The sequence below is a fragment of the Carcharhinus amblyrhynchos genome, chromosome 2, assembly GCF_965287045.1.
Source record: "Carcharhinus amblyrhynchos chromosome 2, sCarAmb.v2.hapA, whole genome shotgun sequence".
In the NCBI taxonomy this organism is placed as follows: Eukaryota; Metazoa; Chordata; class Chondrichthyes; order Carcharhiniformes; family Carcharhinidae; genus Carcharhinus; species Carcharhinus amblyrhynchos.
Window position 1 is genome coordinate 20,584,906 of NC_137325.1, and position 18,361 is coordinate 20,603,266.

Below are 18,361 nucleotides of genomic sequence, written 5' to 3' on the forward strand. Positions count from 1 at the left end.
GTCTTCAGTTGAACGTGGAATACACTGTTGTGTTCTGGGCATTAAACCTCATGAAAGATATATCGACCTGGAGGATAATACGCTGGTTCTGGGCTACAAAAGATGAAGATATGTCATATAAAGATTGCATGAACTCTGGAGCTTAAATGATTGAAGGACGATCAAGTTTCAAAATGATTCAGCGGTTCAAAAAGGGTAGATACAGAGAAATTACTGCCCGGCGATTCAAGAACTGGAGGATAGAGTTGTAATGTTAAAACTAAGCTATTCTGGAGCATAATCAGGAAGCACATTCTTTGATGAAGCGTAATGCAAAGCTAGAATTTGCCCTCTCAGAAGGCTCTAGATGCTGAGACATGCTGAGAAAATATCATGCTGGAGATTGATAGACTTTTGTTAGGTGTGGATATCAAGAGCTGTGGGGCAGAGATAGCCAAACAGATTTGAGGTACAAATTGATCTGTACATGTCAAAATCAATACATGCACCATGTATTAAATGATATTTTATATTTTGTAATGGCCAGATTCATTGTTTTATACTTGATGTCATTCCAATTACAGTTTTCACAATAACTTCATTGTAGTGTTACAGTAAGCCTACTTGTGACTAATAAATTAACTTTAATATTTCCTACACTTGAAAAAGATACTTAATTACCTGTAAAAACATTTTGGAACGTCTTAATTTCATGATATAAATTCAAGTTTTTCTTTCTTTCAATTTAACTATGTCCCCTCAGGTTACATGGCAATAGAAAATGTTCCAAATCACATTACAGCATTCTGGAGCCCTATCTGCGCTTTAGCTCAGTTAGTTTGAATTCTCAGGGAGGCGCGCTCCTGGAGTGCTCACACCACTGAACCTAGATCCCTTACCAAAGCAGCAGAGGATTCTGCCAACAAAATCAAGGAGATGGGCTTAGCAACAAACAAAAGAACATTCAGACAGTAAGCATTCCAAGCACATGCTACATGAAGAATGCTTGGAGCGCAAACATCCTTAACTGACATTTCTCGATGAATGAAGAGAACATCAAACGTGTACAAACATTCTAAATCCATAAAGATCATCTCAAAAGGAGCACCGCTAGTTACATCCCCCGAATAATGCGAGAAATGTATAGTTGCACCATGAAACACAATCTTTGGTGCATCACAGCAGTACAAGCACTGCATTCTTATTAATTAAGAAATTATTAGATGCATGACATAAACAAAGCACATTATAACGACCCCGTGGGACATATATGTTAATACGTGCCTACCTTATCAGATAAACTTGTCACGGAATTATGAATGTTACCGCATAATTTTCTTCATAATGCAGCCACTATTTACAAACTTGAGGGGACATAGTTACATTGAAAGAAAGAAAAACTTGAATTTATATCATGAAATTAAGCCATTCCAAAATGTTTTTACAGCTAATTAAGTATCTTTTTCAAGTGTAGTCATTGTAGGAAATATTAAAGTGAATTTATTAGCCACAAGTAGGCTTACAGTAACACTACAATGAAGTCACTGTGAAAATCTCCCAGTCGTCACTCTCTGACACCTGTTTGGGTACACTGAGGGGGAATTTAGCATGGCCAGTGCACCTAATCAGCACATCTTTCAGACAGTGGGAGGAAACCGGAGCACCCAGAGGAAACTCACACAGACACAAGGAGAACGTGCAGACTGTGCACCCGACAGTGACCCAAGCCAGGAATCAAACCCAAGTCCTTGGCACTGTGAGGCTGCAGTGCTAACCACTGCGCCACCATGCCGTCGATGGCAGCTAATTCATGAAATGTGAGGTCTCACACACCACAATGAGATTAATGACTGTCCAGATGGTGTAGTTTAGTGGCACTGGTTGAGAAATGAATATTTGGCAGGAGATCAAGTGAACTCTTCTACTCTCCTCAGAATAGCACCATGGGAACCAAAACAAACACTGCTCAAATAAAGTTGTGAAAAATGATGGGTGTGGGGTGTAAAATTCAGTCCATTGGGAACCATGTAGACAAGGAACACTAGGTCAACTAACTGATTGGAGGTTAAGGTGATATTGGGTGCTATAACTGCCTCACAAAGAGAGCGATGTCCCTTCCTGAGGTTGCTGCCAGTTAGTTCAAGGCCCAAATTTGTGCAATTTGCATGAGATATAAAGATATCAAATTGAATTTTGATGAAACCTGTTATTCTTTTTGTTCTTATAGTACATGCAAAATAAGCCAGCTTGATTGTCCTCATCTAATGTGAAAGTTTATTTATTAGCCACAAATAGGTTTACATTAACATGCAGTGAAGTTACTGTGAAAATCCCCTAGTCGTCACACTCCAGCACCTGTTTGGGTGTGTGAGGGAGAATTTAGCATGGCCAATGAACCTAACCAGCACATCTTTTGGACTGTGGGAGGAAACTGAAGCACACGGGGGAATTCCACACAGACACAGAGAGAATGTGCGAACTCCGCACAGATAGTGGCCCGAGCCGGGAATCAAACCCAGGTCCCTGGCGCTGTGAAGCAGCAGCACTGACCACTGTGTCACCGTGACGTGCTTATCATTCCGCATTCTGGAAGATTAAGGGAAAAGTACATGCAGGATCACAGTATTCAGTGCGCGCTAGGGGTTCAATTGCTGCTACCCTCCCTAGGTCATGTTAGTGTTATTGGCCAGTTGAGGAGAAACTCCTGATCATAAAGAGTCATGGTATCCACTTAAAGAAAAATATCAATGATGCACATTGTTGAAAATACCTAATGAAGACCCCAAATGTGTTAACAGTGTGGGTCTGCATCTTAAGACAATGTTTTCAGTGTCAGGGAGGGGGTGTAGGACAATTGGAGGGATTTAAACTTCTAATTAGAAAATATTTGAGGACTTATTCTAGCTTTTTGCTATCAATTGAATCTCTTGATCTACAATTTGTGAAGTTCAGAGTTGCACCCTGGCCTTATTCCAGATTTGAACAAGGTTAAAAAGACCTTGGGGGAAAAAAAACACTTCCAACTCAAGAGTTGACTGCATATGCTGCATTGCCCAGTCACTGTTTTACACTTGTTCTTTGTCATTTATCATTCCCAACTTTGACAAGATAAAATATCTCTTAAAATACAGATGTTGAGGCAATTTTGACAGCATTCCAAGCTTGATATGTTAAAACAAGACAGTATGGAACGGTTTTAATGCACCTTAATAAACATTTTAAATTTTAATCAATCGGTTTTTGCAACAGGGTTGTATATTCCACCATAGCACAGGTTAATACAGTGGCAGCATTAAGTATAGCACAAACACGTGGCACACCCCTGTACAAGGAAGCCAGGCTTTTAGAAATGTGGTACATGTCTAGAGAACAAAGGAGTGAGTGCATCGAACATGCAAAACACCTGCCAACCAACTTGCTAGCTAGAATCAAGCATGAACGAAAAAAAAAACACCAAGGCAAAGATCCAGAGACAAGTCACGACAGAAAACGTGAAGAGCACCTCTATAGTCTGTTGAGCGTATTTTCAGTGCTGCAGGGAGGCTGGCTTTGTTTGCCTGTCTGCAGTGTAATCAGTCTCGCTGCAGCCACTCAGTGACGCCAAGGCAGGGTTTACCTCTTCTCAAGGCAAGCCGGCTGATCACAAGTCCGGCTCCTAGATGTCAAAAAAAATTCCAAAGCGGCACGACACTTGCATATTCGTAGGGCTGGAAATCCACACTCAGCACTTTCTCTCCACGGCTGGAGCTCCGGGCTCAGCTTACAGAAGAATTCACTTTCATGAAGGCTCAAACCAATTGGTTAGAAAAGTTTAGCCATTTACATATTAAAATTCTTGCTGAAAAAGAGCTCTGGTCGGACTCCGTGTAGAGGGATGCAGTCAGCCCAGGAAGGATAGATCGTCCTTGCAGTAGGTGCAATGCAGATTCAGCAGAATGATAAATTACGAGGACATGGGCCGACCTTGCATTCCCTTAGATTTATAGATAGAAGGGGTGATCGAAATTGAGATCTTTAGGATAATTAGAGCATTTGATCGAATCCCTGAAGTGCAGAAGGAGGCCATTCGGCCCATCGAGTCTGCACCGACCACAATCCCACCCAGACTCTATCCCCATAACCCGACATATTTGCCCGGCAGATCCTCTGACATTAGGAGTAATTTAGCATGGTCAATCAACCTAACCCTTTGGACTGCAGGAGGAAACTCACGCAGACACTGGGAGAACGTGCAAACTCCACACAGTCACCCGAGGCCAGAATTGAACCCGGGTCCCTGGCGCTGTGAGGCAGCAGTGCTAACTACTGTGCCACCGTGCCACCCACTCACTGTTCATGGGGTAGATAACAAGGGGGCCTAACGTTTGAGACGTGATACCCGGAAGGACTGCTCTGCACAAAGGGTATTAGAAATCTGGAAAATCCTCCCTCAAGATGATGTTGAGGTTCACAATTAAAAATTTCAAAGCTGAGATTGGTAAGAGTTTTGATAACAAGGGCATTGGGGGACATGGAACCTTGAATGCAGTCAAGATACTAATCAACTATGATCCAATTAAATGGCAGAAGAGATTTGAGGGGCTGAATGGTCTGCTCCCACTCTCCAGTGAGCCAAATAGAGTAGGCTGATCTTGGGTGGAGCAATATTTTGCAAGGTAATGGGTTTGAGGAAGGATAAAGGGAGTCACAGTCAATGGGGAATTAATTTGGCCCCCAATCCCTGAACACAATACAATGGCAAGTGAGTACATCTGAACAGAGGAGTGAGTACAATAGTAAAGCCTCTGTTTTTACAGCCTGCCAACACTCACCTCAATGAAATGAGCAAAAGAAAATTAATCACAACTAAATAATCAAAGGCACTGCAGAATTAGTAGCAACCATGCTTATTCTTAAGACCATAAAAATGCTTTTCAATCACTTGAACCTAGGCAAGACATGTATGAAAACCTCCTAATATTTAATTTGAGAATGATGAAATGCTACAGCACAAGAGGATGATACTGGCCCATCTCACCCGTGTCAGGTCTTTGTCAAAGCTATCCAATTAACCTCACGCCCTTGGTCCTTTCCTATAAATGTTTTCCCCTTCAAGTTTTCACCTTATTATCTTTCGAGTAGGCTTTCACCAGCCTTTCAGACAGTGCGCTTCTGATAACAGCTCACCGTGTAATCTTTTCTTAGGCCACCTCCGATTCTTTTAACAATCGCTTTAAATGTGTATCCTCTGGTTGGCAACTTGCTGCCATTAGCAATAGTTTCTCCATATTTACCATCAAAGCCATTCATTATTTTGCAAACCTCCAGCAAATCTCCTCTGAACCTTCTCTGCACTAAGGAGAACAACGGCAGATACTCCAGTCATCCCCATAACTGAAATATATCAATCGGTGGTCGCATTCTAATAAATCTCTTCTGCGCTCTCTTCAAAGCCTCGATGTCCTTCTTAAAATATTTTATACAAAAACGAACATCATATTCCATCCATCTAGCTAAGGCCTAACCAGTATTTTTACACTTTTTTTGCTTTTTTACTCTATTTGCCTGATAAAGCCAGGGGAATTGTGGAGGCAATGGCCCAGTGGTATTATTGCAAGATTATTAGTCCAGAAACTCATCTAACGTTCTGGGGACCTGGGTTTGAATCCCGCCACAGCAGATGATGGAATTTGAATTCAATAAAAAAAAATCTGGAATTAAGAACCTACTCCTGACTATGAAACCATTGTCGATTGTTGGAAAACCCATCTGATTCACTAATGTCCTTTAGGGAAGGAAATCTGCCATCCTTACCTGGTCAGGCCTACATGGGAGTCCAGAACCACAGCAATGTGGTTGACTCTCAACTGCCCTCTGAAATGGCCTAGCAAGCCACTCAGTTCAAGGGCACCTAGGGATGGGCAATAAATGCTGACCAGCCAGCGAGGCCCATGTGCCACTAATGAGTGAAAAAAATTCCATGGACTTTTAACTTCTCAACTTGGTTCTATCACCTTCAAAATCATTTATACATACACCCCTAGATCTGTGTTTCCATACCCCTTGTAAGATTGTACCATTTAGCTCATATTAACTTGCTTCATTCATCCAATCAATGTGCATCACTTCACACTTATCTGCATTTAATAAGGCCTGATCATTCCACTAATCGAGATTTCCCTGAATGGTTTTGCCAAGATCTTCAAAACTTGCTATTACACTTTGAAATGATGCTCTCTATAGTCAAATATAGATTATTGATACATATATCAAACAGAACAGTGGGAGCATCCCTGCTTCTGGACCAGAAGCTCCAGGTTCAACTTCTACTTCAGGACCTGATCACCTTGGAAAGTGCATTCAATACCTGGCTCCAAGCAAGCTGATCATGAGCCTGCAAATCCCTCCAATGCACCCATAGCATGTAAAAATGAAAAGTTTCCTGACCACCCATAACTGCAAATCACTGCAATACTTTACCAAGTATAATCATGGAGCAATCCAATGGAAATCTATAGTTGCCAACCACAACAACTAAATGATCAAAGGTACTGCAGAATTCGCAGTGATCGTTCTGATTTAGACCATAACAATGATTTTGGATTACTTGACCTAAACAAGACATGCACACTATCCATGAAATCCTCCTGATATTTTTTAAACCAATCATGGAATCAGGATTGCTTCCTGGGGAATGGTACCTGAAGAAGAAGGATCAAACATTGGTCTCATTATTGATTCCTGGGAATTAGAACTTCCTTTCAGTATGGAAAACAATCATTTGTACTTCTCTCTGTTTACACCATTAACCGACTGTGTATCCATGATGGCAGTGTCCCTTTAATAGTCATCATGGCTATCCTGGACTACTTCACCAAATACCAAATTCAATGTGGTTCAACCACATTGAAAGTCAATATATACCATCAACCTCACTGCCCTCATTAACCATCTCCATTGCTTCATCAAAGAACTCAATCAAGTTAGTCAAATACAATTTGTCTTTATCCTGACTTTCACGTATTTATTAGCACATATTTTTCCTTATGTCAATTAATTTGTCCTAAATTACTCAATAAGTTTCCCATCCAAAACAGATGAATTATTCCACAGTTATCAAGACTGTCCATTTCCCCGTTCTGTAAAAAAACAGATGTAAAATTTTCTGGCACTACCTCCATGTCCAAGGAGGATTGGAAGATTGTGCCCAGATCTTCCACAATTCCCACCCTTACTTCTCTCTAAACTGAGATGCTTACCAACTGGAGCAACTGATTTTTCTGCCTGCTAACCTTTTAAGAACACTCTGTATTGTTATCCTTTCGAAAAATCACTATTGTCTCTTCCTTTACTGTTACAGTGAAGGAAAATACAATCATTAATTCAATATCTCAGTCAAGCACCCTGACTCCACCAGACAGTCTTACTTGCTAAATCAGGTCCACCCTTTTTTTGATTACCTCTTTAATATGTACACGATGTTTATTTTGTTAGGGACTTCCTCTTTTCTGTTAGCTACCTATTTTCATACTCTCTTTTCCCCTTGTTCCATTTCTTTTACGATTACCTCTGCACTTTCAATATTCAACTAAATTCTATACTGCACTGTGAGCTTTACAACTCTCATAAGCCTTTCTTTCTTTCATATTTTTAACAATCCATATTTTAGTCTTGATTGTCCTTCCTTTCTCATTATGAGAATGTGCATACTCTGTACCTGAACCATTTCCTCTTTAGGAAGGCTTCCTGTTGTTCAGTTACTGTTTTGCCAACCAATTATTGATTCAAATCACTTTTCCGCTCACTGAAATCAGCCCTCCTCCAGTTCATACTTGATTACACTCTGCTTTTTCATAACCATTTGAAATCTGATCTATGTTCCCCAAATGCGCTCCTAATGAAGCGTGTTCCATTTGCCTCACTGCAATTGCAGAACAAGATCCAGCACAGTTTTCTTCCTCATTGGACTGAAAGCACTGATCAAGAAAGTTATTTTCTTTTTAAAGTTTATTCATTAATCACAAGTAGGTTTGCATTAACACTGCATTGAGGTTACTGTGAAAATCCTCTAGTTGCCACACTCCGGTGCCTGGTCAGATACACACAGGGAGAATTTAGCATGGACAATGCACCTAACTAGTGCACCTTTTGGACTGTGGGAAGAAACCGGAGCACCTGAAAACCCACACAGACACGGGAAGAACGTGCAGACACTGCACTGACAGTGACCAGGGCTGGGAATTGAACCCAGGACCCTGGTGCTGTGAGGTAGCAGTGCTAACCACTGTGCCAGTATAAGTTTTGGGAATTCCTCCTGCTCTTTGCCCGTTAGATTGTTATTACCCCAGTCTAAAATGAAAAGAGTCACTTGCATCTTTGTAGGGCTTTTTATGGTCAACAAATGTGCCAATACCATGGCAATGAGGAAAACACCATTTGCTCTTCTTAGAAATGTGGCCATGGCTTCTTTTAGGTCCACCTCAGTGAGTAATTGGGGCCTCGGTTTAACATCTAATCCAAAAGAAGGTATCTCAGACAATACGGCACTGGAGTGTCAGCATGGATTTTTATCATCAAGTTCTAGAGTGGGACTTGAACCCATGATCTCCTGACTCAGCGGGGGAACTGTGCTGCCAACTGACTGCTCATTTCCAAGTTTCTTTTATTGAAATTCCCCATTAATGCTACCCTGTAGTTCTTGCACCTTTCTGCAATGGTCTGAAACTCCCATTATTTGGTGGCCACCAACATACACCCAGTGGCATAATGGCTCCTCTAGTATTCCTCAACACTGACCAAATAGACTCACACCTTGGCTTCTCAAGTACATCGTTCTTCTCCAGTGCCATAAAAAAGTTTATTAATTTAGTACTGCCATTTCTCCCCTTCTTCTCTTTCCCCTTTCACCACCTCTCCTTTTGCCATCTTTTCTGGATATTTTGTAACTCGGAATATTGAAGTAAATCTTCCAGTCCCCAAGAGCCGCAAATACTAAAATATTGGTTGCAATTGAAACATAGAAAATAGGAAAAGGCCATCTGGCCCTTCGAGCCTGATCTGCCATTCATTACGATCATGACTGATCGTCCAATTCAATAGCCTAATCCTGCTTTCTCCCCATAACCTTTGATCCCATTCGCCCAAGTGCTATATCTAGCCGTCTCTTGAATACATTCAATGTTTTGGTTCGAGGGCGAATGTGAAATCAGAAACTCTGGGGTGCTGAGTTGTACCTACAGAAATCCCACTGATGATCCCAGCAGGGTCCATTAACATTTAAACTTTTATCTGTTGGTCTGGGATATACCTAGTTTATTTTTCCCCACACCCTGATTTATTCAGCTCTGACCCCAGCACACGTGGATGGGTTTGTGGAAGCTAGGATGTAAATTAGATTTAAAACACCCAGAAACACTGAACTGAAGGCAGACCTCAAGGGACAAGCTTTCAGTACAGAAGGACAACGGGTTTTTACTTGGACTGCACAAATCCACTAAGCTGGGTTTTTCTCCTCAACATTTGACCCATGCTACAGGCAAGAAAAGGAAGTTCCCCCTCCGGCTGTTACAAAATGCAACGTTAAATGCAGTCAGCAGTGCAAGTCACAGCTTTGCCGCTGACAGGAAGATCTGGGCCATTAATTTCCCTATTGTTTCTCCTTTGAGCCAACACTCTGTTATTGGCATTACAATCACAGTCCCAATACACCATTCAGCTTTTCAGTATCTTTGCACCATTCATTACTCCGTAACCCATGCGACCGATAATGATGTTTATAAATCACCAGCCCCCTTTCCCAAAGGCAACTCGGAGTGGGCAACAAATGTCAACCTCACAACAAACAAGCTGCCCGAAAATGCAGAAGTGTGGCGAACACTAAAAAGTGCGGCAAACACTAAAAAGTGCTTCCCTTTAAAAGTGGCCAGCTTCCATTCAATGTTTACCAGCAGACAATTCCCAACTCGTGACTGACCCCATGTCCCACAGCCGCAGGGCATGCCTTAGCACACAAGGGGCTGCTTATCATTTTCAACAACTGTCAAACAACCATTAGAAAATATTCTCAGCACCACAATAGATCCTTGTTAGTTCAGTCATCAGCTTATTTATTAGTGTCCCAAGTAGGCTTACATTAACATTGCACTGGAGCTACTGTGAAAACCGCCTAGTCGCCACACTCTGGCACCAGTTCGGGTACGTTGAGGGAGAATGTAGCACGGCCAATGCACCTAACCACCACACCTTTTGGACTGTGGGAGGAAACCACAGCACCCAGTGGAAACCCAAGCAGGCACAGAGTCACGAACACACTCATCACAGACAGCGACCAAGCCGGGAATCCACATCCCTGGCACTGTGAGGCTGCAGTGTTAACCACTGTGCCACCCCATTATTCTACTGCTTCTGGGCTTGAATTAAAACACAGGCTGTTAGAATAAAACTTCTCTCTCCATCTCTCTCTCTCTCCTGTCAGTAAGAGTTCCAGAGGCACAGTTCGCCTGGGTCCATTCTATCTGGCTTTGGGATGTCTGCTACTCTGTTGTCAATCATGTCTCTGTGGGTGTCTCTGAAGGCAGAAGGTTGTGAGTGCAAGTCCCACTCTAGAGACCTGACCATTGAACCTAGGCTGTCACTCCAGTGCAGCGTGGGAAAGATGAAATGTTAAACTGAGTACCCCGCCATGTTCCCCCCCCCCCCCCCCCCCCCACCCCCCATGTGTCTTCTCAGAAGAGATCCCATGACACTATGTTGAACAGGAGCAGATGTGTTCTTCCCTATGCCCTGGGCTGTAATGATCCCCTCAGCAACCACCACCAGAAAGCAGGCTATCCAGTCATTGTCCCACTGCTGTTGGTGGCATCTAGCTGTGCACAGATTTGGCCGCTGCATTTGCTACACTTCCAAAGAATACAAAGAAAGCATTTCATAAGAACATAAGAAATAGGAGCAGGAGTAGGCCATCTAGCCCTTCGAGCCTGCCCCGCCATTCAATAAGATCATGGCTGATCTGTTGTGGCTCAGTTCCACATTCCCGCCCTCTCCCCATAACCCTTAATCCCCTCGCTTATCAAAAACCCATCAACCCGCATCTTGAAAATATTTAGCGAGGTAGCCTCCACCACTTCAACGGGCAGAGAATTCCAGAGATTCACCACCCTTTGAGTGAAGAAATTCTTCCTCAACTCTGTTCTAAACCGCCCCCCCCTTTATCTTGAGGTTGTGCCCCCTAGTCCTACTATCCTTTCTGAGCGGGAAGAGTCTCTCCACCTCTATCCTATCCATCCCATTCATCATCTTATACGTCTCAATGAGATCTCCCCTTTCGGGCCATCCATTCTTTTCTCTCTCCCTCTGCCACACTTTGCAGGCTCTGGCTGAGCTAATGGCCACTGGGTGGGAGGGTGGACACAAGTGAGATTGAAAAAGAAACAAAAGAGAAGAGGAGAAAGTAGCAACGGCAGGCTCGAGGGAAAACTTCTTTAAAGCCGGCCTCCCATCCATTGACTCTGTCTACATTTCCTGCTGCTTTGGAAAAGCAGCCTGTATTGAGCATTTGAAAATTGCAATCAAATCAGCATCCTCTTACTTGTTATGACAATTAGATTGAAATTATTAGCCCTTTAAAAACAAACAGAAGCTTTTGTATCATCAACATGTTGTCCTAGAAACATGGATTCTAATTCTAATGGACACTGAGGGTTATAAACTGAAGACAGTGCACGGCACTGTGTTTTACCAACACAACTTTAGGTTAGATTTATACTTATCAAAGTAACACTGATAAGAGAATCATTTGGAACTCAATTAAAGTGAACCTTCATTAAAAGTGCTGGACAAAGTTTATTTTCGTTATCTTAAGAATCTGTGATGCAGTGAAAATAAAAGTACATCAACTGACTACATGAAAATGATGTGATGGAAACAACCTCATCATTTTTCCAAGTAGAAAACACCCACAGAAGACTTTCCTTATAAAGATTATGCCCCTTTAAGACAGTCTTCTTTAAACTAGCTTCACATATCAATTGAGCTGTAACTTCCTCATCCAACCATCCCCTGCACTTTACAGCAGAGTGGTGGAATTCCCCCGCTGTTAGAGCAGTTCCTAAAATAGAGTGTTTGATTCTCAAAGTCATCTAACGAATAAACTAATGTGGCCATCACTGCTTTCTGACCTCTGCAGGGAGAAGCTGAACAATTTGAAATACTGGATCGGTCTAATAGACTGTCCTGGAAAGAGACAGGCGGATAGACATGTTGGACTGTTGGATAATCCATACTAACCTTTTTAGCAGGCAACTCTTTACGTTAGGAAAACCCAATTGGTCAATAGAATCATAGAATCCTACAGTGCAGAAGGAGGCCATTCAGCCCACCGAGTCTGCACTGATCACAATCCCACCCATCCCCATAACCCAATGCATTTACTGTAGCTAGTTCTCCTGATGCTAAGGGGCAATTTAGCATGGCCAATCAACCTAACCCGCACTTCTTTGGACTGTGGGAGGAATCCAGTACACCCGGAGGAAGCCCACGCAGACACAAAGAGAATGTGCAAACACCACACAGACAATGACTCAAGCTAGGAATCGAACCCAGGTCCCTGATTGTGTGAAGCAGCAGTGCTAATCACTGCACCACCGTATTGCCCCAAACAGGTGTAAAAGACATATTTGCAAATAAATTATGAGCAGCTAGAAAAATGAGGAACTAGTTGCGGCGGTGTATGTTACAACTCAGCAAATACTATACATAGAACTTGCAAGACAGTAGTCAACTTGATGTCCTTGCACCAGTTTTCGCCATGAGGCAAAATAATTAAGTGTGTGTTTTTTGCCCAACATAGAACTCTGAATTGAGTTTTCCTTAAATTAATTCTCAGCAATTGTCGCAGGCAAAGTCAACATTTAATTCCAATTTCCCCAGAATAAGTGGCTAGTTAGGCCACTTCAGAGAGCAGCTAAGAGACAACCATATTGGTGTAGCTGGAGTCAACTACAGCAAGACCAGATACAGATGGCAAGTTTCCTTTCATAAAGAATGTCAGTGCGAACCAGTTGTTTTTTTTTTACAACATTTCAGCCATAATTAAACCTGGGATAAGGAACTTAATGGTTACTTTTACTAATTTCAGCTTTTCACTTCCACAATTATTTTTACACTGAAGTCAAATATTCAGACTGTCATGATGAGGTTTGGCTCACATGCTCTGGGTCCAGGGCTCTTATTATTCCAGCTGTTGGAACGCATGGTGGCATAGTGGTTAGCACTGCTGCCTCAGTGCCAGAGACTGGGGCTCAATTCCAGCCTCACCAGTGGCGTGGAATTTACACACTCTCTCCGTGTCTGTATGCATTTCCTTTGGGTGCTCCGGTTTCCTCCCACAGTTCAAAGATGTGTGGGTTAGGCTGATTGGCCATGTTAAATTGATCCTAGTGTAAGGGGGATTAGCAGGGTAAATATCACAGGAATAGGGCCAGGATGGGTACAAACTCAATGGGCTGAATGGCATCCTTCTGCACTGCAGTGATTCTATGATACCCATTACACTAGGGCATACATTACAAGATTATTTAATTTACCATAAGTTACACTTAGAATTTAAGTGTAAAAATTAGTCACAAAATACAGCATGTGCAAAAAAACTGAAGGTTTGGTCCAAGGCAGCACCGTGTGTTAGAACATCCAAGTGTGGTGGCACAAAGTGGCAAAGTACACTTGCAAAATTCTCCCACTGTTGGGACTGCACATCATAGCCACCCACCACAGGAAGGGGCTTAGCGTAGGACAAATGTCTCCCTGCACAGAGAGAAGGGAGGCAACAGAGAGTTTAGCCCAGCATCCCTCTGTAAGAGACAAGTCACGTTAATCTGGCCACCCATTGCCTACCTGCCTTCCAGGCTGAAGTGCATAATTCAATATCATGAGGGAGAATATTGGGTGGGAGGGAGGAGGGAGGAGGGAGAGTGATAGAGAATACAGAGGGAAACACGGAGAAAATATTATATGAAAAAATCACAGAATTGACATTTCTTCCAGTGTATAATCTGGTCATCCCATTCACCCTTCTTACCCAATTATAAATTATGTCAGTGTGTCAACACAGAACTCATCCTAACCACTTACTAAATCATATGGTAAGACTACATGCAAAAATACTTTACATACTAGGGTGGGTGTAATGTAACGAACAGAACACATTCAAGAACTATCACAGTGGTGCCTGGAATGGTTCAAACTGGTGTTTAATTGATGTGCTGTTCAGTGGTGTTTAATGGATATACTGTCAATCAAAGGTCATGCTTTTCCCCTCAGAAAACACCCCAACAATAAATGTACGAGCGCATCTGCCAGTAATCAGTTTTCAACTCCGTACAGCTAAAACCATGGAAGCAAGTTAGCTGAACAGTTATACCAACTCTGAGCTGAGCCTGTTACCCTTATGCAGTCCAGACTGGGACTGACCCCCTCCTACACATTCTGGAAATGGCCCAATGTCCTGGGAGAAAAGAGAAAATAACCTCCAGCCCAATTTTAACTTGGCACAGGTGAGCGGCTTTTGAATTAGTTAAAAAATAAAATCTCAATCCTTAAGAATGGAGGGATCTTCAAGGGAAAGATAACTACATACTGCAGAAAAGGTCAGTCAAAAGGCTGTGAGCCAACAAAGTGGCCTCATTCAAATAAACCCTGGTTCTCATCTATGTATAAATGAATCAACTCAAACCAAGCAAAACACAAAAGGTTGCAGTATGTTTCTCATGATGGCACAATGATTAACACTGCTACTTCACAGCGCCAGGGATCCGAGTTCAATTCCCAGCTTGGGTCATTGTCTGCACATTCTCCCCATGTCTATTTGGGTTTCCTCTGGAGGCTCTGGTTTCTGCCCACAATCTGAAAGATGTGCCAGTCAGGTGCACTGGCCATGTTAAATTCTCTCTCAGCGGACCTGAACAGGTGCCGGAGTGTGGCGACTAGGGGATTTTCACATTAATGTTGATTAATGTAAGCTTACTTATGATACTAATAAATAAAACTAAATTTTGTATCCACCAACCCTTCCCTCCCCCACACACAGATAAAGAGATAGATAAAAATAACGAGAGGGAGTCACTGCTTATACACATTGCGTCTGAGTAATAGGAGGAGATAGAGGCAGGTAAATGTGACAGCACAGTGGAAGATTAAGCAACTATGATTAGAGTCAGCGCCCTGCACAAATCTCAGGAGGGTTTGGCTCTCTCAGCTACTTTATGGTGTCAAACTCATATCACTCTGCCTTTATACATTCACCTGACGAAGAGGGTAACCCCTCGAAAGCTTGTGAGAATATTATCAAATAAATAGGTTGGACTAAAACCTGGTGTTGTCAGACTTTTTACTGTGTTTATAATGCGGGCTCATTGAATTAGGTCCGGCGGGTGTAAGTCGTTTTATAGTTTAGTCAAGAGTTCGATATCTGAGCAAACACAACTGAATGGAACAACAAGCACTGGGTGCAGGTGAGAGGAATCAAAGTCTCCCAATTGTTATTTCTACTCCTGAGTCTCCCACTACAACCTGTTAAGACTCAGCCGGAGCGAGACAAAGATATGTTTTGAAAACATGGATGTAAATAAACAGAATCACACACAAAAAAAAGACATCTAATGGGGATGTGCTGGGTGAGATGTCTTTGCCGGTGAAATGGACCGGGTTGCCAAGTCTCTGCGGAACACGGTGCTTGGGGATTGGATACTACTCTCAAAGAATGATTGTGTTCCGGAGCAAGGAACTAACAATATATTTTGATAAAAACTCACACAAAACACACAATACATTAGATCAAAGCAAATCACTGCGGCTCTTGGAATCTGAACAGAAAAAATACTGGACAATAGGCAGATGTCACTGCCAGGAAGCCCAAACTGACACAGAATGGGCCAAACTCATATTGAACGAATTCAGACAATCCCGAGGAGGGGAGGATTGGGTTGGGATGGGATGGGGTCAGAACTTCCCTTACACTTTTACATTTCAACACAAGGAGAGAGGTTGATATGAGGTTGGATTGTGGAGAAGGTAGTTCAGAGTGAGATTGGACAGAGGGAATAGGTTAAAATTGGGATAGGGATTGAATCTGACCTGGGTTCCCCATTTAGGTGCATTTGGTGGGTTAGAGACCAGGTCAATTGGGATAGGGATCGAATCTGGGTTCCTATTTCAGTGCATTGGGTAGGTTAGGCGCATTGGTTAAATTCTTTTGTCAGATGAATGGGAATTCCGGCTGATTTCAGGGATGTTTGTTCAGGAGCCTTCCCCAATCCACTTTCAGTTGAACCCACATTGGTTTTGAGAAGCAAGCCCGGAAGAGCGTCTCTTACCTCCGAATAGGTGAGGGGAAAGGTGTGCGGGGAGGGATCCGATGAGTAAGCGGGGGGCTGGCTGACCTCCCGGCCGCTCTGCCGTGCTCTCCTCCGGGGTGCTGCCTTCCGACTCGTCCTGCGAGCTGCCGTGTGTGCCTCCGCTGTTGGGGATGTTGAGCGAGGTGTTGCGGCCGGCGTTGCTGCTGCTGCTGCTGCTGGCTGCCGCCGTGCGGGGTCCAGCGGCCGGGGGCAGGAGGTGCAGGCGGCCGCTGGCCAGCGTGCTGCCGCTGCTGCTGCTGCTGCTGGTGGTGGTGTGTCCGCTCCCGCCGCCGGCGGCGAGCCCGGAGCCCTGCGCCGAAGCGGCCACCGAGCGGCTGCTGCCGTTGCTGCTGCCCGTGACCGAGGGGAGATCCGAGCCCGAGTAAGCCCGGGTCCGCCCGTTCGGAGCCGGGCTGCTCTGCTTGGCCCCCATGTGGGGGAGTAAAACCGGAAAACAAAAGACAGGGAGACGGAATGAGCTTTTCCAGTCGCGCCGAGCTCTCCGGAAAACTTCTGATCCACTTTCCACCTCTTTGCCTCCTGATTTCCTCAGCAGGGGAAAAACGAAATCTCAATAAATAAAAACGTTCCCACTTTCTCTCCACTGTGTAAATAAGCAGGCCAGCTCTCTCTCTCCCCCTCGCAATAGCTGGTAGGTGTTACTATCAAAGAAAGGGCACAAGAATACTTGAGTGCAGGTAAAGAATAGAAAGATCCCAATAGCCAGGCACCAGAGCCAGCCCGCAGTTTGGCCACCGCCTTCCTGGCAGGGTGGCAACAAGCTTCACAAAGTGCCCGGGTGAAGGCACTCCCGCAGCCCGGGGAAGTGCCCTGCTGGCCGGGCTCCCGATTCACCTCCAGCCGCCGTTCCTCTGGGCTGCCGCTGCCCAGCTCCCTCCGCCATCGCCAGTTACACCAGTAGCATGGCAGGCAGGACGCGACACACACAAACAAAAGTCAGCTTGTTGCTTGTCTTCCGCTTTCACGATCTCTCTCTCTCTCCTCCCTTCCTCAGGCTCGGGAAGTCCCCCGATCCCGCCACGGCAGGGGGACACGCCAACGCCGGCTCGCACACATCACTGAAGTCCAGCGCACGACCACATGAAGCAACGGAGACACACTCACAAAACACACACACACACACGGAGACTTACTCAATGAGTGGCTGACTTGCCCCACTTCCTAGCGTCAGGGCACGTCACAAACAGCAGGAAGAGATCACACAGTAACAATGAGAGAGAGAGAGACATGGAACAATACACAGAAATCACACAGTAACAATGAGAAAGACATGGAACAAAAGACAGAGATCACACAGTAACAACGAGAGAGAAAAGGAACAATGCACAAAGATCACACAGTAACAATGAGAGAGGGGGACATGGAACAATACGCAGAAACCACACAGTATCAATGAGAGGGGCACGGGAAAATACACAGAGATCACACAGTAACAATGAGAGAGAAATGGAATAATATACAGAGATCACACAGTAACAATAACAGACATGGAACAATACACAGAGATCACACAGTAACATTGAGAGAGAAAAGGAACAATACACAGATCACACACTAACAATGAGAGAGAGAGAGAGAGAGGGGGGATATGAAATACACAGATCACACAGTAACAATGAAAGAGAAATGGAATAATATACAGAGATCACGCAGTAACAATAACAGAGACATGGAACAATACACAGAGATCACAGTAACAATGAGAGAGAAAAGGAACAATACACAGAGGTCCCACACTAACAATGAGAGAGACGGACATGAAATACACAGATCACACAGTAACAACGAGAGAGACATTGAACAATACATCGAGATCACACATAAACAAACAATGAGAGACAGAGACATGGAACAATACGCAGAAATCACACAGTAACAATGAGAGAGAAAAGGAACAATACACAGAGATCACACAGTAACAATGAGAGAGACATGGAACACAGAGATCACACAGTAGCAGAGAGAAATGGAATACACAGAGACTGCACAATAAC

At 43.7% G+C, this 18,361-nt stretch overlaps 1 protein-coding gene across 1 annotated transcript in view; it reads right to left on the reverse strand.

Moving 5' to 3' along the window:
- The window catches only part of znrf2b (zinc and ring finger 2b), a 174,686-nt gene extending 157,162 nt beyond the window's left edge, over positions 1 to 17,524 (reverse strand). Inside the window, exon 1 of the mRNA XM_080203303.1 lies at positions 16,326 to 17,524. Coding sequence (XP_080059429.1) covers positions 16,326 to 16,779 — 454 coding nt within the window. The 5' untranslated portion in view covers positions 16,780 to 17,524. The remainder of the gene's footprint in view (positions 1 to 16,325) is intronic.
- Between the last annotated feature and the right edge of the window lie 837 nt (positions 17,525 to 18,361).